The sequence below is a fragment of the Melitaea cinxia genome, chromosome 17 (assembly GCF_905220565.1).
Source record: "Melitaea cinxia chromosome 17, ilMelCinx1.1, whole genome shotgun sequence".
Taxonomy (NCBI): domain Eukaryota; kingdom Metazoa; phylum Arthropoda; class Insecta; order Lepidoptera; family Nymphalidae; genus Melitaea; species Melitaea cinxia.
The window spans coordinates 5238920-5263014 of record NC_059410.1 but is presented as its reverse complement, the minus strand read 5'-3'; the positions used below and the strand labels follow the sequence as shown (position 1 = coordinate 5263014).

General features: G+C 33.1%; 3 protein-coding genes across 3 annotated transcripts; 2 read left to right on the top strand and 1 right to left on the bottom strand.

Annotated features, from left to right (window-relative positions):
* Positions 1 to 1827: 1827 nt before the first annotated feature.
* LOC123661935 (inhibitor of Bruton tyrosine kinase) lies at positions 1828 to 19484 on the top strand. The gene is made up of 13 exons (XM_045596867.1): positions 1828 to 1999; positions 2449 to 2666; positions 6675 to 6869; positions 7335 to 7571; positions 8061 to 8197; positions 9618 to 9752; positions 9998 to 10292; positions 11911 to 12033; positions 12349 to 12628; positions 14623 to 14806; positions 15271 to 15472; positions 16029 to 17249; positions 19270 to 19484. Exons 1-13 carry the CDS (start codon positions 1840 to 1842, stop codon positions 19399 to 19401), a joined length of 3519 nt encoding a protein of 1172 aa, XP_045452823.1. The 5' UTR covers positions 1828 to 1839; the 3' UTR covers positions 19402 to 19484.
* On the top strand, positions 4539 to 5584 carry LOC123661936 (tetraspanin-1-like). The gene has a single exon (XM_045596868.1). It carries the CDS (start codon positions 4539 to 4541, stop codon positions 5565 to 5567), a length of 1029 nt encoding a protein of 342 aa, XP_045452824.1. The 3' UTR covers positions 5568 to 5584.
* Positions 19485 to 21133: 1649 nt separating the features above from the next.
* LOC123661937 lies at positions 21134 to 21672 on the bottom strand. The gene has a single exon (XM_045596869.1). The coding sequence runs from the start codon at positions 21560 to 21562 to the stop codon at positions 21188 to 21190; it is 375 nt and encodes a 124-aa protein (XP_045452825.1). The 5' UTR covers positions 21563 to 21672; the 3' UTR covers positions 21134 to 21187.
* Positions 21673 to 24095: the final 2423 nt, after the last annotated feature.

Sequence of the window (24095 nt, the reverse complement as noted above, 5' to 3'; positions counted from 1 at the left end):
TGAACAGTAAAATCTACTGAACGAATGACCTTGTTAGAGATGGCATTCAGACGTTTTCTAATAACGCAATTAGGTTCCGATAGATAGATATAGTAATAATATATTTCTTAGACTAGTAAGCCTTTTTGTGCCTATTCAGACAGTTGATCTGAAGGGGTAAACTCCAGTCGTGCATCGGAGCTGTGTGAAAACATGAACATTACATATTTTTAATAAAAAAGACATAAACCGTAATTCAATATAAATCCGCTTCAACTAAAAAACCCGCCGTAATAAGCGATGTCAGCGCTTCGCGCGAATCGACGACGGGCCTTTTATGAAATTTCTGCCTACAATCGCTAACAAAATGTTAGAAATAACAGTAGAACATTATATAATTCTACAATTTTATAATGTCGCGTTATATGGAATACGAACAAAGTATTACTATTTTTTCGTCGATCTACGTTGTATTACTCTTCGATGTAATTGAAGTCGGTTTTTTTTTCGTTTGCGAGCAAACACAATTATTGATACTGATAATAATTATACTTTGCTTAATATTTTATTATTTATTAATTATAAAAAAATACTTAATAAATTAAAAGTTTAAACCGACTTAAATAAATGAGGAATTACTTTCAACAAGTGTAATTTTTTGTAATATTTAAATTTACTCTAAATGAGATTTTGTATTTACTTCACCATATGTTTTTCCATTTACAGGTATTGTTTGCATAATAAATAAGAACTATATTAAAAATTCAAGAATTTAAATGGCCAATGCATTGTTTTCACTTAGTTAATATTTAATTAATCATTGTGTAATTCTAATAAAGTTGAAGATTAGCTTGCATATTTTATCTGGTAATTATGTACAATCGAGAAGTGTAATTTAACCCTAACCAATCTAACTTAAGAAGTACAATGTTTAACAACAGTTTCGTTTAACAAAAAAAAAAAAAAAAACCCTAACCTATCTAACTTAAAAAGTACAACGTTTAAAGACAGTTTCGTTATACAAAAAAAAAAAATAACCCTAACCTATCTTAACCTACAGTCCTCGATTGTACATAATAGCCTTTTATCTTATTAGAATTTTTAATCTTAATTATTTACTCTTTAAATATTATTTTCACTTAGTTAACATTTAATAAATCATTGAAAAATAAAATGTAATACTAATAAAACAGATTTAATTAGCTTACATATTTATTAATATTTAACTTTTTAACTTTCATTGTCTCTTACAGATTGCCATCTCAACAATTATGGTGTGTTAAATAATTGTGACCCTTTACGGGGTCTGGCGTAGCCACCCCTGATAGTGCTAATTAAAAATACATATACAAATTTCATATCTTATCTGTACCTGTAAAGAGACATTGTTTGCAAATTAATAGATTAAATATTAGATATTTTTATAATTAAAAAAAAATTAAAAATGAATAAAACTATGGAGGTTGATTGCACAAAAAATTGTAAATCTAGACAGCATGGTCAATCTATCACAAGTGCCATTACAAAGAGATCTGTCAGCGATGAGTCTCTCGCCAGTTTTATTAAAAACACCTGTGCTAACTTTCCAAAGGCTTTTGACTTTGAGGTAAATAGTAAAATACTGTATTATTCTAAAAATGATTACTATAGATGAGTACTTTGACTCTTCTATTACTTAGTAAATAGAAATTAAACTAAAGTATATCTCTAGATATTGAAACTTGGATTTAAAAAATTGAATAAAATAATGCAATGATTTATAGTTTGTTGTCATATTTATTTAATTTTTACAAAAGCAAATTAAAATGAGATTTTAGTATAATTCTGAAATAATATTTTTAGGGCCGCACAGCCCTGCACATGGCAGCATCTAGAGGGAGGAATGCATTAATGGAATGGTTAGTTCGTCATTCATCTGACGCATTTATAAATGCAAGAGATCGGGAATCTGGGTACACACCATTACATCGAAGTATTTTCTATGGACAAATACATTCAGCAGTTTCTCTCATGAAACTCGGTATGCAGTAAGAAAAAATTATATTTCTAATAAGAGTACTTATATGAAATTCGTTGTTTAACATTCAATTTTGTACCTTAAAACATTTGATAAATAAAAAATTGTGTGCAATTCCTTTAAATCAAATTACCTTTAATTTTATTAATAGAATTTTGTTCCTTGGTTTTTATTTATTATTATTTTTATTTTATACTTTATTATACACCACCAATATATTACAAACAAAGCAAAAAGATAGTTCCAGAAAGTGAAGTACAATGGGTAGACTTATGGCTTCCAGATAACCCAGTTTTTAATGGTTATAATCTTTATTAATGGTGTTACTTTTCCTTGAAACCATAAAGCTTAAATAGCCATAATGAACAAATTATTGATATAAAAAGAACTATTTTTTTTTTTATATCAAAAAATAAAATCATTAAAAACAAACTGTTATTTTCTATCTCAAGGTGTCAACACAGATATTTTGGATAAAGATGACTACAAAGCCCTAGAGCATGCTATGCTAGATAAGCACTATGTGTACAAGCTTTCTGGCTCTGAGCCTTGCGATGCTTATGTCTGGGGCAGCAACTCCAATTACACCCTCGGCACTGGTTCTCATCAGCCACGGAATATTCCAGATCTTTTAACTAGCTTCAGTCGTGTTAATGCTAACGTAAAGCAGGTAAGCAATATATAATATTTATATTTTATGTATTTGCAAATTACTTTTACAAATAAAGAAGATAATTATATTTATTCATTTAATATGATGTGAAATAAATGTCTTGTCAAAATCAATTATCAGTTAATCAAATAAAATACGAAACAAAAAAAAAATTGAAATAAAAAAATGTTATAATTTACTGGCAAACTTCTTACATTAATAGAAAGGTACATTAATTTGAAATAAATTATAAAGCTTCGTGTATACATAGTAGCTATTCAATTGCAATTCTTTTTGAGTTTTGCTGCAGTGTTGCTATCACCAGCTAATAAAGCAATTACTTTTCCTAATACACTCAAATTGATTTATTTATTTATTGAATATTTTTAAGAAATTGTATATGAATTGTATCGAATATGAATTTCTAAATGTTAAATTAGTAAGGATTTTTGCATACTAACCTTTGTTACAAATCTGTTTACTTACAACAACTTTCATTCTTTTATAGATTTATTTTTGTGACAAATAATAGTCTTCTCCATAGTACAACTAAACCTCATGTTTAGCAGATCAGACATCTAAATAAGCTGTTTTTTAACCGACTTCCAAAAAAGGAGGAGGTTCTCAATTCGACTGTATTTTTTTTTTTTTTTTTTTTTTTTTTTATGTATGTTACCTCAGAACTTTTGACCGGGTAGACCGATTTCGACAAATTTTGTTTTAATCGAAAGGTGGTGTGTGCCAATTGGTCCCATTTAAATTTATTTGAGATCTAACAACTACTTTTCGAGTTATATCCAATAATGCGTTTTTACTTGACGCTTTTTTCGTCGACCTACGTTGTATTATACCACATAACTTTCTACTGGATGTACCGATTTTGATAATTCTTTTTTTGTTGGAAAGGGGATATCCCTAGTTTAGTACCATGATAAGGAAACCAGGATCTGATGATGGGATCCCAGAGAAATCGAGGGAAACTCTCGAAAATCCGCAATAACTTTTTACTGGGTGTACCGATTTTGATAATTTTTAATTTAATCGAAAGCTGATGTTTATCATGTGGTCACATATAAATTTTATCGAGATCTGATAACTAGTTTTTGAGTAATCTTTGATAACGCGTAGTTGCTTGACTATTTTTTCGTCGATCTGCGTTGTATTACTTGTCGATGTAATTGAAGTCGGTTTTTTTTCGTTTGCGCGCAAACACAATTATTGGACCACAGTTTTTTATTACAATAATAATTATAATATGTTTTGTGGGAAAATAATTACTAATAAATATTTAACCAAGTTTTATTGAAAGTATTATATTTTTTAACACATTAGTAAAATGTTTAAATATCCAACTATAATATTTATTATAAATTATAGACGATAAAACAAATATTCGTTGTGAACAATATGCTCAAAAATATTTACGTAGCTTTGTATCAACGAAATTATTCAATAAAAAAATATGTATTGTATATATATACGGTCGAATTGAGTAACCTCCTCCTTTTTTTGAAGTCGGTTAAAAAGTAAATAAATGGTATAAGATACAATAAAACAGTTACAGGTAAATAATGCCTTTATTTTGCTTACTGGTTTTTTTTTTTTTTTTTTTTTGATAATTGTGTCTAAAAATTTTGTTTTTAAATTTCATTTAATACAAAATATAAACCTTCTCAATCAATTATATGAGAAACTAAAGCTCGAGAGTCATAATCATCATCGAGTAAAGTACGATTTTAAATAAACCTCTGATACATATTCTGGCATATCTTTGACTGTTTTTAATGTCAAATTTAAAAAAAAAAAAAAAAAACAACGAAACGTCAAGCAGAATATATCAAAAATTATATAATGTTTATTTACTAATTAATAATTTTAAAACGTAATAAAATGCACACAATAGGTTTGCCTCGAACATGCTTAGGTTTTACGAACATATTGTTCTTTATGTTCGGCGTTGTTAGTTGTGGTGCATGTATTTGGTGCGTAATAAACACTGATTTCTTTCGAGAAGTAAACTACACAGTAACGAAAAGTTCACTAGTGTCGTCTATAGCAAATTTCGTGAATCTTAAGCTATGGCACACCCCCTTGACGTCACTTCTCATACCGTTGGCAATACTAACCATGCTGACCTCATGCTGTGGAATTCTTGGTGCTGGATGTAAAATGAAATGTGCAATTAAATCTTACATTTTTCTCGTTACTGCGATATCCTCAACTGTTTTCTGGCTGTTCTTCGTATCTTGCATCTATAACATTTATATGAATAATGAAAAAACTAGGAAATTTATGCAGGCAACGATTATTACCAATTACGGTAAAGAGAATGACCTTATAACCCAAACTTGGGACTATATAATGATCAACTATGAATGTTGTGGCGCAGTCGACTACACAGATTTCATAGATACCAAATGGCACAAAGCTAATTTGGATAAACTGTACCCTGTTCAATGTTGCAAGTTGGTTAATAAGACAAGTTTAGTGCCTATATCTTCAGACTGTCCTAGATCTCATAGTCCAACTGTCGAGACCAATAAAAATAATAGCTGCTTCAAAGCTTTGCAAACTTCTATCTCTGCAAATAAAGGGAAGATATTGTTTTACATAATACTTATAGCCATTATTTATACGATTTTGGTTCTCTTTGCTTACTGTATAATAAGAGGAAAACCTTTGATTGGAGCTGTGACAAAGAACTTTAGTAGTTACTTGCCGAAACGTCAAGAACTGCCAAATCGTGGCGTCCCTTCTAATTCGTCTTTGGATAACATGTTATTTGTTGAAGATCCTCCAAAGAAAGTCGTGAAAGTGGTCTCTGCTATTAATCCTCTCCAGACGTATAAATTTACGCCGAATGACTATTCTGCCAGGCATACAATGTATACGCATAGCATTAGATCTGAAGTAAAATAAAAATACTTGAATTCCAACTTTCTTTTTTTTCGGAAACCTTATCTAACATAATGTATATGTCAAATATTAAGTAAAATTATTTCCAATACAATCTTAGCAAGTTAAATAAAAATTAAATAAATAAATAAATAAATATCTACACAATACACACACGGTCGTCTGTTCCTAAAGTAAGCAACTTAATACTTGTGTTATAGGTAACAGCCGACTGGTATATAGCTACATTTTTTTTTTTCGATAAACATACTTATAAATAATACATATATAAATAAATATATATATTACACCCAGACTCGGGGTGGGAATCGAACCCACAACCCTTGGAGCAGAAAGCAGGGTCACTACAAACTGCGCCATCGGGCTAGTCATATGACGCCGCGTTGGCGCGTTGCGCTGGTGGTTGCGGGTTCGATCCCCACACATGACAAACATTTGTATTGGCCATACAGGCGTTTGCCGTGGTCTGGGTGTTTGTGCAGTCCTTGTGGATCTCCCCGTCGTGCCTCGGAGAGCACGTTAAGCCGTCGGTCTCGGTTGTTATCATGTACATCTGATAGCGATCGTTACTCATAGTAGGGAATATATCCGCCAACCCGCATTGGGGCATCGTGGTAGATTAAGCTCTGATCCTTCTCCTACATGGGGAAAGAGGCCTATGCCCAGTAGTGGGATATTACAAGCTGAAGCGTTTATAATCATCATATTAACAAAAGCACAATTCATATGAAGTTATATAATATACGCAAAATTAGGCAACAAACATACTAATGTTTACTATTTAAGTATTTGATCCAAAAAGCTACGATTTATTTATTGTAATTAATTGTATTGTAGATTTATCATACAAAATGCTATAATTGTTGGTAACGCTTTATACCTCTAAAATTATAAGTACAAAACAAATTAATTTACCTAATTGTGATATAAAGTGAAACTTTCATTCTATCGCCCCAAAACTTCATTCATCTATCGCATGTCGCGAGTGTTCCGCGATATTTGTGTGGTTTGATTTTTATATTTTTTCGTTAGTGTTTTATCTCTACTAATACGAATTTTACTATTTAACTACTCATATTTTTAACTTTATATTTTTTTTTACATATCCAGGTCTGCCTCGGTAAGTTCCATAGTGTGTGGGTGTGTGGTGGTGATGTGGGCGAAGTGTGGTGTGCAGGCCAGCCCGCTCGCGCCGGGGGCCCTCACACGACAGCCCTACGCCCTGTGCTATTGAAGCTTCCTGAACCTTGCATACAAGTCGCTATTACCTTGACGTCTACTGTGTTTCTATTGCAAAGTGGTGCGGTAAGTTCAATCCCATCGTGTTTAATCATAATTACATTGTTATTTGTTTCTTGTCTAAATTGTGAATTTTTTATTTATTGTATTGCGTTGTATATAATATATCAATTTTTATTTAATGTTAGTGTGTATAATTTTTCATGCAAGAGAATTGTATTCTTTTGAGAAATAAATGATCTTTTAATCTTATATCGAAATAAATACTCACTGTTTTGTGTGTATGTGTGCGTAAAAAAGTGCATGCGTGCTTGCGTGCGTGATTAAGGACAGAATAAGCTTGCTTGCATAAAGATAAATAAATTTGATGTTAGTCTATAAGTTTTATTTATTTTTATATTAAGTAAAAAATATCAACTTTTGCACACAATAAAGGATCATATTAGGTTCATATAAAAACTGCACTCTCATATAAGTTTCTCTCATAATAACGTTTTTAGAGTAACTAAGTTTAATTTATGTTTTCTCTAGGTGATTCAGTATACTCTTAATAACACAGAAAATCCAAGCCCATCAACAGCTAAAAATCCAACTACAATTAAACTAGCGTCAGTCAAGCCGCTTATAAAGATATCTGAACCTTTGGGTATTTGCGCTGGACGGTGCCACGCGGTCGTATGGAATAAACACGCTATATACACGTGGGGATCAAATTTGGGACAGTTGGGACATCCAGAGAAGGATAAAATTATTTCTGCTCCGAAAAGGGTAAGAGCTAAAATTAATCATATTTCTGTCACAAAGTTTCCACTTCTTCTAATTACGTATATTATCTGTATAATCTTGCATAAGTGTTCATTATTATTCATAAATTAATAATATTTTTAAAACCTGTCAATGGTTTTTTTAAACACTCAAGTTACCCTGGTAGTAATTTAATTATTATTATTGATTTACAAGTAAATTAATTTCCTATAGAAGTTGATCCATACAGTTTTTTCCACGTTTATGAATAATGTCTAGCTATAGATATATAGTATTATCTGTCTCAGTAAAAACTGAGAATGTATTCATAAATAACTTCAGCAAATATTAAATGATTACCCTTACTTACCCTTTACTAAAAGAGGGCAGAGGAGTGGAGGTAACATAGAAATATTAAAATATTTACAACAATCAACTACATCCTCCCCATTATTATAAAAGTGGGGTAGGGGTAAGGAACATTAAAATATTAAAAAAGTTACAACATATCAGGTGGGGATATCAATAAACAATAAAGAAGAAGCAAGTCTTCAGCTAGTGGACGCTTCCGACGCGGCCACGGTGTTAACAACCAGTCGCGGTGATGTTTATCTCTTACACAAGTTCTTATGCAAGAAGATTGCTATCAAGTAGGTCCTATATTGTTTTTTTTTTATTTACTCTCTGTGACCTATCTTTTCACCCGCCTTTATTTAGGGAAACAACGTGCTAAAATATTATATAACAAAATAGCCTTTTTGGTAAATGGACTATCCGAAACAAAAATAATTTTTCAATTCGAACCAGTGCTTCCTAAGATTAACGCGTTCAAACATACAAACATTTACATACATTACTCTTTAACTTTACAATATTAAGTATAGATTGACCTCATATAACATACTATGTTTTTAAAAAATTTTGTTAAATATATGTCATCTTGTTTCATTAAAAATGGGGGTGGGGGACTGAACTTCGTGCAGTTGACATCTTTTAAGGATATACTCTAAATGATGCAGATAATAAAAACAAGTAAACTCCAAAGCGCGGACAAAAAATTGGATGAAAGAAAGTCAGAAAAAATTACGTGTCAATTTGCGTTATCTGTGTGTTATATAATATACTCAGTATATAAAAGAGATAATTCGATAAGACAATATGTGGTATGTGAAAAATTAAAATTCAATAAATAAATATTACTTTGATAAGCGCTCCGTTATCGACATACATAATTTATAGCACTTTATCTACAATTTTGTTTTTTTTTTATTACTTTCTATGTAATTTCTTAATATAATGTGAATTGACTAACGTATAAAACATTTATATGTTACTTTAAATTTCAAGACATAGTTAAATTATTCAATATTTACCCATTATAACATATAAATAAATGTCGTCTTAATTTTGTCCGGATAGTGATTGTAAATAAATTAAAATCGCAATTTTTTTTTCACAGTACCAAGAAAATAAAAGCTGTAGGTACACTTAGCCCGATTCCTATTTCCATAAAAAGGAATGTTTTACTCATAAACCGTTATGTTTGTGTATATCATTACATAGTATAAAACAAAGTCGCGTCTTGCTGTCTGTATGCTTAGATCTTTAAAATTGCGCAACGGATTTTGATGCCATTTTCTTTAGTAAATAGAGTGATTCCAAAGGAAGGTTTATATGTATAATATATACATAATATAGTAGAGCAACACTAATAGTTTTTACAACCGTACAAAACCGGGAAGAGGCGCTAGTTTAACTATAGAATGATCGATGTAATAGAACGTCTTAAAATATCTCGCTAGAAAAAACTTATCTCTTTATAATAATAATAAATATATAAATAACTTTAATATTCACACACAGTCGTCTTTTCTCAGGGCACGCAACTTAATGTCTACGATATAGGTAACAACCTACTGCTTATTTTTTTTATTATATAAATATACATAACACACCGAGACTCCGAACGGGTAAAGAGAACACCCAACCCCCGGAGCAAACTGTCACTGCAAACTGCGTGTTGACGCTAGCTACTATAAACTATTATTGAAATAAGTTTTCGATTTTCAGACAAATAAATTTGCGTCAAGTGTGCGTAGAAGCAAAAGTAAGCGAACAGGGATCATATTCTCGCGTCACCGTACTTCTTCTAACAAATGTTGGCCAACTTATGATATGGCAAGACACTACTAACAAATTGACAAGGTAAGCTGAATTGGTCGGAGTCATATCGTCTAGTTTATAACATTTTTCTCATCAAAGTTTCACCCATGTTTAGTTTCAAAATATTTCAGATTTTCTGACTACTCTCACTTTCTATGAGTTGTTCTCTTCTATACCCTATTAGTTTCCTGCAAAAGCTTAATAATCCAGAGTATTTTTAAAAAGGACCATTAGTATTATATCATGTGCATATTACAAATATCTAATATATAAAATCATATTTGCAGATGCGTATTCGGTCTCAACCACCAAACCATAATAACCCATGCCGCGTTAACCCACGACGCTCTCTACTTCACAACTGTACACGGCGAGGCGTACATAGGCAATATATCCCGCAAGACCACGCCCCCTCCCATCCAGCCAATCAGGAAAGAGAAAGAAAAGGACGACAAATCATCTCTCGTCGCGTTTTTGAAAAAGGATGACTGTACTTCTGTTAGGATTACGAAGATTCCGAATATACACAGAGCGCTTGGGATAAGTGTTGATAGCGAAGGACTTAATTTGGCTTGCCTTCAAGTAAGTGTCTGTAGATGAAAAATTTGTTATATATCCATATGTACGACGTATCCATGTGTGACGCCGCGTTGGCGCAGCGGTCACAGCCATGGATTGTACCCGTTGTGCTGGCGGTTGCGGGTTCGATCTCCGCACATGACAAACATTTGTACTGGCCATACAGGTGTTTGCCGTGGTCTGGGTGTTTGTGCAGTCCTTGTGGGTCTCCCCACCGTGCCTCGGAGAGCACGTTAAGCCGTCGGTCCCGGTTGTTATCATATACACCTGATAGCGATCGTTACTCATAGTAGGAAATATATCCGCCAACCCGCATTGGAGCAGCGTGGTGGATTAAGCTCTGATCCTTCTCCTACATGTGGAAAGAGGCCTATGCCCAACAGTGGGATATTACAGGCTGAAGCGCATCCATATGTATAGTAAAACCATTTTTAACTAACGAAATAACTCAATAAAATCGAGCATATGACCATCCCTGTTACGAATTAAGCTTGACTGTTATTGGACCAATTGGTAAAAACTTCTTGTGTTAAGGAGAAGACTAGATATTTGTTTGTCGTCGCCATTCATTTAGTAACAGTTGACATGTCTTAAAATTCATTTCGTAGATGAGCACTAAACAAAATTTTATTTTAAACTGAACCCATAACACTTGCTTTCGTAATTTAAGATAAACCCTATTTAAAAAAACGAGTGTGCTTTAGACGACTTGACTGAAGAAAAACTTACGAAACGCAACTCTCTCTCTCTCTCTTTCTATCTTCATCATTACAGCCTATACAGTCCACTGCTGGACATAGGCCTCCACAAGTTTACGCCAAAAATAACGTGAACTCGTGTGTTTTGCCCATAGTCACCACGCTGGGCAGGCGGGTTGGTGACCGCAGTACTGGCTTTGTCGCACCGAAGACGCTGCTGCCCGTCTTCGGCCTGTGTATTTCAAAGCCAGCAGTTGGATGGTTATCCCGCCATCGGTCGGCTTCTTAAGTTCCAAGGTGGTTGTGGAACCTTGTTATCCCTTAGTCGCCTCTTACGACACCCACGGGAAGAGAGGGGGTGGCTAAATTCTTTAGTGCCGTAGCCACACAGCACACTAACTTATATCTTGTAACTAACTTCTATCTTCACTAACTTATATCTCCCTTTCAACTTCCGTTCGCCTCGCCCGATCACACCTTTCGTAATGCTCTCGTCACGTATTCACCAGCTTACTTCCCAAGTAAAGCGTACTGTTAGGAGCCTCAAGGCGAGAGTCGAGAATAAGGGTAACTGATCAGGGTTATAACAGTACGTAAGGAAGTCTCTTTTAAAAAATTTAAGTATTATTATTATTATTATTTTTAAATCTTTATTTTAAAGAGCTTGGTCACAAAAAGCGACTATGACACTCTATACGACTTCTTAAACTAGAAACTGGTCTTGAGAGAAGATGATCGCTCATCTCACTCTCAACCCCAATCTAACCAGTTTATACAGAGCCCTGGCCTCCTTATTCCGAAACCTTTGCAATAACGTGAAAAATAGGCAAGCAATATAATAAGGTTTTTAAACTCGTGTTTCTGTTGGAAATTCTACCGAATAAACGTTCTAATTCATGTTACAATAGCGTATTTTCTTTCAGATGAAACCCACATGTGGTTTGACCTCACTGCCAGATCTATCACCGTCGTGTTTCTCGAAGCATATGGAATGTCTCTTTGAGACCGCCGCTGATGATGATATCCTCCACGATGTTGTATTTAAGGTTCTATTTGGCGATACAAATTATGTGAAATCAAACTGTTAAAAACTTATTTCATTTTTCGTTTCTTTTTAACTTAGGTCTGAAACTAAAGCCATATTTTGTAATAAGATCGGAAAAGTTAATTGATTATTTAATCGGCAAATTTGTTGCTGATAACACAATTTAGAATATATATCCTAAAATTTATCATCAATTTACATATTATTAAAAAAATCAAAAAAAGATTGTGGAACAAGATTCTTGATTTAGTAACAATTTCTATATATTTTTTTAAATATGTATTTATACATTAAATAATTCAAAATGTTCAATCAGGTTGGAGCTAAACACTTTCCCGCCCACATGTTCATAATCGCTTCAAGCAGCGACTATTTGTACAAATTATACAAAGAAACAAGCACAAATGAGCACAAACCAACGATTATTCTTGAAAATGTCCACCCGGAAGTATTTGAAAGAATCATTCGTTTCATGTACACTGGCACTTGCGATGTGGCTGAATTAGGACCGTGTGGGTTGAAGATAAGGAAGGAAGATCTGATTGGAGGGAATAAGAAAGAAAAGGAAAATGTTGAAAATGATGTTGATTTAATAGGTAATACTATAAATAAATACATAGGGCACTAACTAAGTTTTGAGATATGGTTAGCTATCAAAAAGCGTAAGTGTCAAACTGTCACAGATGCTCATCGCATTAGTAGTCGGTAGCAAGTGAAATAAAATTTTTATCTACTCACAGTATTTTTTGTGGATTTTTAATTCATTCAGTAAGTCAGTGTTAACTCGTAGCAATTTTCGGGCAGTTTGAGTGCTGATGACTGTGTCGGTGAATTAATATTTGTGTTTTGGGAGAAAGCTTCTCGTAGCTCAGTGTATCGGTGGTACAAACAGTTCTAAGAACCAGCCCACCGAATCAGTTTCCTCAGAAAACATAGTTAGTTAAGGCCTGTAACATCTTGACAGATGATTTAATCAGTGTCTGTGTTATTTATGCGACAACGCCGTTCGTGGCTGAATAAGCCAATCCGTGAACGACACATTCGTCCACACTTTGGACACACATATTGGGGATTCATCGGTGGAGGAGCCCCCTCGCGATTGTGTCTCTTGGCACGCCTTTGAGCCAGGTCTTCGAACCAGGTGCTATCGTGGGTTCTGCAACCCGTGAAGATGGTCTTCCGCCACTCATTGCGGTTCGATGCTAGATCTTCCCAAGAGTTGCGATCAATGTTAAATGCAACCATGTCACGTTTAGCGCAAGAAAACATAGCTGCTGTTAAATATACACAACACACATTCAAGAGCTCTATTAGTGCACCATCAATTCACACTATTTTACCAGACCATCTTTGTGTTAGAAAAATTTGCACGCTGTGGGTACCCAACCTTTTGACAAATGGAAAAATTAAAAAAAATGGAAATGGAATAATAATAGAATTCCTAAATGGAATTTCTTAAGTAATGATGTTATAAAATACTTGCTATATTCCTCATTCAAAGTGAAAAGTATATACTTTATTGCACTCAAAAAATACATGTAAAAACAACATAATAATAAAGTTTATGGCAAAGGTGGACTTATCTCTGAAAGAGATTTCTTCCAGTCAACCCATGGTCATGAGTAAATGTTTTATATAGCGAGGCAAACAGTGCGAGAAGATTAAGACAAGAAGTAACATGTAAACCAAAAAAGAATTGTAGAATTTTGAAGATGAAGAACAGCCACCCGTCGTTAAACAGTCTAGGTCAGTGAAAAAGAAAATGGTCATTGTGTTCTTTGGTAGAATAGGTATAATTAAGAGGATATATTTTGATAAACAGAAGAGTGTCACTGTGAAATGGTACACAGATATTTGTTTGCTTAAACTGAATGAGTCTCTCAAAAACCTGCGGCCAAATTCCCGCCTTTTCATCTAGACCCCATTATGATAATACCGTGCACATCGCGCATAATTAAACAGAATTTTTCAAGGGTCTAATTCTGCTGATCGCCCTCCCTACAGCCCTGATCTTGCATCCTGTGACCTTGGACTCTTCCCAATTATAAAGGATAAATAGACAGGTCAACGGTTTGCCCGTGACGAACAGCTAATTCAAACGTGCGACTCGGTGCGTGAGTAAGTCTCTAAAGGAGTATGGACAAATATTTTTGATGATTGGTACGGCGTATGGAAAAGTATATTGCTGCTGGTGGAAATTATTTTAAAAAACTTTAAATTTTAGGTAACAAATCTCAAAACTTTTCTAGTGCCCTACGTACATTTATGTCTAATCGTTGAATTAGGGTCAAAAGATCTTTAAATCATCGTAACTGTGTTTGTTCTCACACAAAAAAAAACCGACTTCAATTTATATCGGCAACTAATAAAATGAGGACATCATTGACATAGTTGAAGTCTGTTATAATTTTATAATCGTTGGGTACGAATAACTGAAATTTAAGCTTTGTAAATAACATTAAGCTTCATAAACACATCATATTATATAATATATTTACTATTTTTTCTGACGTTGGACTCCTAACTTTTAAAAGGTGTGCAATAATTAGTAATAATTTTCAAAAGGCTCTTATGACAAATATTCTTTTAGATAATCCTGCGGAAATATCAGCGTTCGAAGTGTACAAGAAGCAGGATAAAAAGAAAAGCGGTAAACGTCGTAACACTGAAACACCACCTCGTACACATTTATACTGCGACCCAATTAAATTGGTTCAAGCTACGGCCAAAAGATTACAAGTTATGGGATTGCATAAATTGCTTGATAAATTCTAGTGAGTATTTTTTTTTTTCTTTTTTAAATTATGATCAGCCGATATAAGAATTTTACCATATTATAAATATATTATTTATATCGCTCATTAGCGATAAAGCCGCCTTTTGTACCTACCTCCTGTTTTTATTTTTGTAATTTTGCTCACTCTTTGTGCGCGATAAAGATATCTATTTTATGAATCAATAATAGTTTCGTTTTTAACTATAATTAATTAATACAAAATACAATGGTATTATTTGTAAAATGACGATCCAAAAGTACTTTTAAAGTGTACTTGAACAAAGTAATTTTTGATTTTTTATTTACCTTCATTGTAGCCTAGAATATTTAGATCTCCATTAAATTGTAAACGCTTAAATTGCAGTTTTATTTTCTTCAGACAGTATAAATTTTTGCGTTACATACCATATCTACTAACTACTAATTTACAATATAAAAAACCCTAAAATATTCTGTTTTTAGTTACAGGGATGGAAATGTGTGTCTTAAAGAAAGTGCTACGTATTCAAAGAATGCGCCTCTCACTTGGGACAGAGAAAGTCATCCCGAGCTAGTGGATACCAATGTTCTGTCTAAGGATGGTATACTGACACCAGCTCATAAATGTATCCTAGCGGCTAGACTTGAGTACTTCCATGGAATGTTCATGCATTCTTGGACTGAGGTAATTACCTCTTTTTAACTTTATTTCTAAAGCCCTATCCGTCCATCTATTGTGGTATATGAACAGGATGTACACATAGTATGAATGTTATTACAACTTTTAATAAAATTTAATTTAGTACTTTGATTGGTCAAGGCGAGGCAACAATTAGTCACATTTTTCTATATAGCACTTACATATAATAAAAATATTATTGGGACCTTTATCAACGCAAATAGCACCCAAAACAATGATTGTTAGAATTTTTTACTGTTTGTTTGTGCGTTTTTGTATGCTAATGCTGCTCAGAAACGGGGTATCCGATTTAGATGTGGTTTTTACTAATATATTGTGGCAAGCTCAGTTTAACATTTAGTGTTTGTTTCATGTCAATCGGTTCATAAATAAAAAAGTTATGCCAATTTAAAGAATCACGTTGAACATGTAAAGTTACTATTCTACGCGGACGAAGTCGCGAGCACAGCTGGTGTCTAATAAATATGTAATCGTTAATTTTGCTGTAATAAAGACTGTAATTGTTATTGAATATTACATGAAATTTTTTTTTTAATTTCAGAGTAAATTGTTGTCAAATGTATCTCTACCATTTAATCATGGAATTCTTCTAGCGGTTATAAATTTCCTGTATACGGACAAATGTCCAGACATTGAAAATTCAGACAGCATAGACTTTATTTGTAGTATGCTCATTGTGTCCGATCAACTTTTCATCGGTCGCCTCAGAGAAATGTGCGAAATCGCACTCGCTAATTTAATAACGTTGAAAAACTGTACCGAACTCTGTCAATTCGCCCACACGTATAACGCTACACAGCTAAAACAGTGTTGCATGGAGTATATATCTCTTAACATATGCAGTATCCTTGAAAATAGATCTTTGGATCTTTTGGAAGAAACATTGCTTGAAGATATTTCGAAATATTATTGCAAATTTAATCCAATTATGTCGTCGCGAGTGGTGACACCTTTCTACAATTCACCCAGCGATGAAATTATCGAGGAATGCTCTAAAAACTATCCAGTAGATTTAGATGTTTTGGACGAAGATATCAAAAGAGATGACAGCATTGTTGAAGTGATTAAAAAGAAGAAACAAAAAAAGATCGAGTATACGGAAAATGAGAAAGCGAGAATGAGATATGAATCTGTCAGTTCTGTAAATTCTTTGGATCTGTCTAATGATACCTCCGGTGATGTCACACTATCACTCAATGCCATTAATAAGAATGAAGAAAAAAAATCTAAAGATACAGGAAAATGGACAGAAGTACCGACATCTCAACAGAAGCAACAAAAAGTTGTGCAAGCTCGTTTGAAGGCTATATCATCTGCTAAAGACATTCTCAATGAGACTCCCACTAATTCTTTTACTAAACTAACCAAGAATAATTCTTATAGTGCCATTACGCAAGATTCACCAACGCCGACTACTTCCCGCATGTCTGTATCACCTAAGGAATCTATATTATCGGAGTCTTGTTGGGGTCAAGGAAATCTAGTCATAAATCATGTGGGACCCAAGCTTTCTCAAAAGCAAAGAAAGAAATTGGGCACTGAACTAACGTCCCCCCAGACACTAGATAATTACTTCAATAAACTGAATGTCGGTAGTCCACCAGACAAACCAAAAAATCCTTGGAAGATTTGTGAACCACCCATTACCAATAGCAGACCAAATAAACCAAATGCAATGGAATTTGACAAAATATTAGCTGATCAGAAAAAACAGAAGAATGACTTTTCCAGAATTATGACAAAACCACTCACTTTGACACAGGTTTGTAAACTTCATTGACAAAATGAATTTTCGATTTAAATTTTATTAAAGTTATTTTTGTTTCTTTGCTAGGCATAACGCTATATATCAAACAAATTTTATAATGAGTCCTTATTTAGAGTTCTGTAAACAAAGTGTGGAGACAGTCATAGTCTTTATTACTAAGAAAAATCTGTCTGTCCATTTCAAGACAACAGAAAAGACATATTGTTGTATATATGTTGCAGTCAGAACTCTTAACCAGTCAAAAGTACTATTGACTAGCGAAATCAGTCAAAAGTACTTTTGACTGGACAAGTTGGTCAAAAGTGGTTTTGACTGAAAATTATTGGTTATTAGTACTTTTGACTGCAAATTCGCGGTTAAAAATACTTTTGACTGAAGCTCTCCGTCAAAAGTAGTTTTAACTGCAAAAAAGCGTCAGTCAAAAGCACAATTAACTCGTTAGATGTGAATAAATTTAGTCAAATGATCCTGATAAACCATTATAAATTTATGCCCGCGATCTTCTTGGGACTGCATATCAATCAGATCGACTTGGCAGCGGCAGTTCATTTCAGTATGCAGGATCGGTTTCTAAATCTGACCCATCCTTTTCTTGCTTTTCTTCCTTTGGCATACTTCGCACATTGATAAATATATATTAATTATTTCTTTTGTAACATTAGCGTACTTTTTTGCCGTTTCATTCTTAAGTCTATCGCGACCACTATGCCCTATAGAAATATGAGCAGCATCAATAATGTCGTAGATTTCCTCAGCCGGCAAAAATATTTGACAGGTTCTGTGTTTGTAACTATTTTTTTTTTATATCACAAAGTTCAATGTTTTAAAGCGTTGTAGTCTACTGTAATGGTGTCCTTTTCATAAAATTTCGCGTCTTCCACATCCATTGCAAACTTTTTAAATTTTTCTTTTGTCATCACATTGAAATGACTATCTTTCATATCTTCCATCGCTAAAATTCTTTGCAAAAAGCCTTCTTTCTTTTCGTAGTCACTCATTTTTGTTCTAATATCAGCACGTTCACTGCTAATAATGAATAATATAAAAGTTTATATGTACGTTTGTCGTTATTTTTATCGACCACCTTAACTTTTTAAGAGTTTTGACTGATACAACCAATCAAAACCACTTTTGACGGAATCATTTAGTCAAAAGTACTTTTAACCAGCTCCATTGGGCGAAAGTACTTTTAACTGTTATTTTAGTCAAAAGTATTATTGACTAAAGCAAACGGTCAAAAGTACTTCTGACTGATTTTGCTAGTCAATGGTGCTTTTGACTGGTTAAGAGTTTTGACTGCAACATATACATAGACAATACAGTAGATCACACACTAATACGCAAAATGAAAATAACACTTGTATAAATAAAAAAGTAAAAAATTAGGAAAAAATACGAACGAAGTTCCTTCGGATAGTATAGAAACAACACAATTTGAAAAAAAAGTTGAATTTTATATACATTTTCTAGTTCTTGATTTTTTTTATATATAAAAGTATTTAGGAAATTTAGTAATTTAGAAAGTAACAAATACCGTAAAATAAAATAAATCAAACAAAATAATAATAATAATAATAATTCAAACTATTAAGTGAAATAAAAAAACATGTCTATTTATTTTTGTCGACAGTATAAAATTACATAAATAATTTAAAAAAAAAGTTTACTAGTAATATTTTAGTTTTACAAATGTCATATTATACAGTCGTGTGACTGATTTTACGTCACTTCCGTTATATATTTTTCTTACGGTTTTAGTATCACATTTTTTTCAGTTCGGTCGCCTAGCTAAATGTCAAGTCTGCCGTAAAGAACTTCGTTCCAATAAAGTAAAAACTTAGGAAAGAACCTAATCAAAAATATATTGTACTTGAATTATTTTACTAAATTCACTAACCACTGCTAAACTATGTAATAAGAAATCCTTTGTTTGAGAGTTCCACTCGTACTCGTACTACACGGCATTTTATAGCATTATTTAAAAATCTTTTTAATTTTTACTGTATTTTAACAGCTGGAAGATAAAGCTATTGAGGAATTGGAAAAATTCTACAATATACATGATATTGACGATGAACTTATAACAGTGAGGCGTATTGAATTGCAAGTATCTTCCCCACAATGGATCCACACTGTTCCAAAGTGATAATAATGTGCTATTTTTACTAATTCATTATTGTGATGTAATTATAAATATTTTAATAATAAAATAACTCATATGTGACAAAAGATTCTCTTTTTTTACTTCTTTAATTTATTGACCTAATTCCGAACAATAAATTTTTTATTGACTCTCTTGACTATTGTAGCTAAACAATTATTTAAATTTATCGTAATCAATTCTACAAAAACACTGAACTTAAAAAACTCGGTAAGAGACTCAGTAGTATGATAGTTTCTTTACTTTTTTGAATTACTATAAAAATGTATTAATCAGGACCAAGCTTCTTGATTTCAAAAGATAACAAGGACATAGAATTTGACACCATTAAAATTACATTTATAAAGTTTCTAGTGACGCATTGGTGCAACGGTCACAGCACCGGTTTGAGGCTGTTGCACTGGTGGTTGCGGGTTCGATCCCAGGACATGACAAACATTTGTATTGGCCATATAGATGTTTGCCGTAGTCTGGGTGTTTGTGTGGTCCTTGTGGGTCTCCCCTCCCAGCCTCGGAGAGCACGTTAAGCCGTCAGTCCCGGTTATTATCAATTTATCATGTACAATAAAAATGAAGTCCTAATACAGTCCACTGCTGGACATAAGCCTCCACAAGTTTACGCCAAAAATTGTGTGAACTCATGTGTTTTGCCCATAGTCACCACACTGGGCAGGCGGGTTGGTGACTGCAGGGCTGGCTTTGTTGCACCGAAGACACTGCTGTCTGTCTTCGGCCTGTGTATTTCAAAGCCAGCAGTTGGATGGCTTTCCCCCCAACGATCGGCTTTTTAAGTTCAAAGGTGGTAGTGAAACTGTGTTATTCTTTAGTCACCTCTTATGACACCCGTGGGAAGAGAGGGGGTGGCTACACACAGCAAATCAAAATGTAACTACATGCTTCAAAATGTAAGTTAAGAACATTCTTAAGCATATTTTAATTTCAAAAAGGAATCAAGAGAGAGATCTTTTTTCATATATCTTACACTATTGAATCTATTAAGTGTGAGGTATATGAAAAAATACCCCAAAAAAGATTACAAATAGGACAAAACCACATCTAGCTTTTAGGTAGGCAATAAAGCTTACAGCCCACCTGATGGTAAGTGCAATTACATTGCCGACCCTGCCCCCAGAGCCTCTTCAAGAATTCTTCACCTTCCACCTTCATTTTCAAAGGCATACAACACTACTTGAGGGCAGTAATATTTAGCTGTAATCTTCTTTAAGGTAAAGATACTTCTCCAAACAGGTTTCTCTAGATTTTAAGCAGGATATGTCTCGCTATGCCTTATCACAATGTTTTTATGAATAAAGAAAAATAAATAAGTGCAAAAGCCCAGACTTCAAGCTACAAAAATGATGGCATAAACAAAGATTAAGCACACTACCACTAGAACAATAAACAGGTACTGTGACCACTGCGTCAAAATTATCTGTTAAAACATTAAACTTTGCCTATGAATATTTTACTGCTGTGCATATCACTAAGATTGATAAGAAAACTATGAATCCTTATCTGCAACTCTACCAAATGCAATCAAATCATCCATTAAATTAAAATATATATACCTATATATTTCTTTTTTAAATCAAAAATATTAGTTTAGTTTAGTAACTTAACAATAAAAAACATTCACAGGCCAATGAACTAATGGTTTTAAAATGTCTTTTTTATTTTTGTTTTGTTGCATAAGAGGTGTGACAAAATAAAGAACAAGTTGGATTATAATCTATATTAATTGCATATAAACTACTTCAACAAATACATGGTCCTACTGTCTAGGTGGGAACGATTTTAAAAGTTGATTCAATTGTCTATGAGTCAATTCCTTCTCACCAGGAACCAGTATACCTTTTTTGCCTTGTTCTCTTTGAAGTTTGGATCGTTGGTTATACTCTTGAAAACAATTTTGAAAAGAGGTAACCTCCTTCAAACACTGCTCTTGATCAAACTCTGCTTTCTTGAAACAAGCGAACATTACAGCCATTTCTTGCATACAAGCAGCCTCTTTTAGTTTGTCTCCCTTACCAGATACAGATTTCTTAAGCTTTAAAGGTAAAAGCATTTGAAAAGGTATAGGTTCTCTTTGTGGCCTCCTGGCACTTTTATTTGAAGGGGCTGTGAAAAATATTGTATTTAATCTCATTTTGTTTTTAAAATAAAATACTACTAAATAAATTAGGTTATGTTTTTATAAGAAGTAAGACCCGTGCAAGTGTCAATATCAAATACAATATGACAGTTTTTGTACGTTTAGAAGTTGTTGTAGATGCGTAAGCCGTAAGGTGATTTTTGCGAAGTTGATTGAATTCCTCTGGTACAACCCTCCGTATTTTATTATTATACTTTTTGGTACAACCGAAAGCCATCAAACGTATAATTACGCGTAGTTTTCTTAGAGCTTAGGTAATAAATTTTTTTCTCTTGTGTAAATTGTATCATTTTTTATGACTTCAAAAAAAGGAGGTTTTCAATTCGATTGTTCTTTTTAATGCGTGCTACCTCTTAATTTGTTTCTGGGGGCCTGATTTTAATAATTCTCTAAGGAGTTATAACAATTTAGAAATCAATATAACAGATATTTTCTCGAAATACCCTAAACTCATAAACCTTTTTGAAAAGTTAGCGACTTACCTCATTTGTGTTTGAGGCTTAAGAATGGTAAAAGTTTATTTTATCAAATTGTTGTATTACTAACGATGTGCAATAGTTTTCTTTTTTTTCTCTTTTTTTCTATAATAACTCTAATATTATTAAGTAATTCTTATTATAAAATTAAATTAAATTTTAGTTTAATGACTTTCACTTGTTGTTGTATTATTTAGTTTTAGTTTTGTTGTATTCATTTTAATTTTATTGGATCAAATGAATTTTAGTATTCTATGTTATTCTTAATTTTTGTTGTTAATTAACCCACTTCAAAAAAAGGAGGAGGTTACTCAATTCGATATACCTATATATATATATATATATATCTTTTAATATATAAAATTCTCGTGTCATGGTGTTAAACATTGAACTCCTCCGAAACGGCTCGACCGATTTTAATAAAATTTTGTGGGCATGTCGGGTAGGTCTGAGAATCGGCCAACATCTATTTTTCATACCCCTAAGTTATAGGGGGGGGGGGGTTAAACGGGTTAATAACATATATGGCAAAGAAACGTAGGATAACTCCGTCGTTTATGAACCGATTCTGATAATTCTTCTTTTGTTGGAAAGAAGATATTCCTAATGATGATAAGGAAACCAGGATCTGATGATGGGATCCCAGAGAAATCGAGGGAAATTCTCGAAAATCCGCATAACTTTTTACTGGATGTACCGATTTTGATGACTTTTAATTTAATCGAAAGCCGATGCTTATCATGTGGCCACATTTAAATTTTATCGAGATCTAATTACAACTTATGGAGTAATATTACGATTTTATTTTTGTGTTACCCACACATTAGAAATTTTAAATCTCTTATATAGATAGACTAAGCCGATTAAAAACGACGCGCTTTGAAAGCCGTTGTTTTTGCAAATAAAGGCTGAGGTAGGGCACAGCAGGAATAACTGAGGTAGGGCCAGCAGGAATTTCCTGCTCAAAATATGGAGCAGCCAGACTGGGGTAGTACCTCGACCTTACAGAAGACCACAGCTAAATAATACTGTTTTCAAGCAGTATTGTGTTCCTGTTGGTGAGTAAGGTGACCAGAGCTCCTGCGGGGGGATTGGGGATTGGGTCAGCAACGCGCTTGCGATGCTTCTGGTGTTGCAGGTGTCTATAAGCTACGGTAATCGCTTACCATCAGGTGAGCCGTACGCTTGTTTGCCGACCTAGTGACATAAAAAAAAAAACAGCCTGTTTTGTAACAAGAGTTAAATAGTTTTTTTCTATTATACTTCTTCGTTTTCTTTAGGAAATAGATAGAATGATTCCAGAGAAAGGGGTATATGTGTAATACATGCATAATATATTAGAGGAACACTGACAGTTTTAGAGGTTTTTAATGTGATGGCGTAAATAAACACGATTATTTTGCGCTTACATTGCAAATTTTTTTTATGTTTTGTATTTAGTATCAGCATTGCAACCGTGCGAAGACGGGGTGGGTCACTAGTACGTAAACGTCTAATACAGCGAGTACAAAATGCTTATGCAAAATATTGTTTTTCAATACCTCCCCGCGAGCATGTTATATAAATAATGCAAATATTTAAAATATGGAATCAAAAAGGAGCCTGAATTTGGCTAATTTAACGTTTAATATCATTAAACGATGGATACCCCTCTCATCTCTATATTTAGCCGAAAAACTAGTTTGAACCCAAGATATCAAATACAAAAAACAAGAGACAATAATACAATTTACACGCCGTAAAACTACGACGTAAAACTATGGCATTTCGAGGAACTTTTAAATAAGTCGCATCAAAGTTATGGTATAATATAACCTCAAGCGCTATAAGCAAATTGAAGTCAATAATAACTTCTATACATCTTCTATAAATCTATACTCTATCTAAATCTATAATATATAATATCTAATCTATCTAAATCTATAATCTATATGGGTGTCTGTTTGTAATATTAAAATAACCGCTTTTTACTAAATGCATATGGATGTATACATGGTACATATACCGAAATATTTTTTTTACAATTTTTGTCTATCTGTGTTTGTTCCGGC

Excerpts from the sequence above, each read along its gene's own strand:
- LOC123661935 (XM_045596867.1), top strand. The coding sequence starts at position 1,840 with ATGGCAGCATCTAGAGGGAGGAATGCATTAATGGAATGGTTAGTTCGT. Across the intron at positions 14,807-15,270 it reads AAATTGCTTGATAAATTCTA|TTACAGGGATGGAAATGTGT; the intron begins GTGAGTATTTTT and ends TTCTGTTTTTAG. Across the intron at positions 15,473-16,028 it reads TCATGCATTCTTGGACTGAG|AGTAAATTGTTGTCAAATGT; the intron begins GTAATTACCTCT and ends TTTTAATTTCAG.
- LOC123661936 (XM_045596868.1), top strand. The coding sequence starts at position 4,539 with ATGCACACAATAGGTTTGCCTCGAACATGCTTAGGTTTTACGAACATA.
- LOC123661937 (XM_045596869.1), bottom strand. The coding sequence starts at position 21,562 with ATGAGATTAAATACAATATTTTTCACAGCCCCTTCAAATAAAAGTGCC.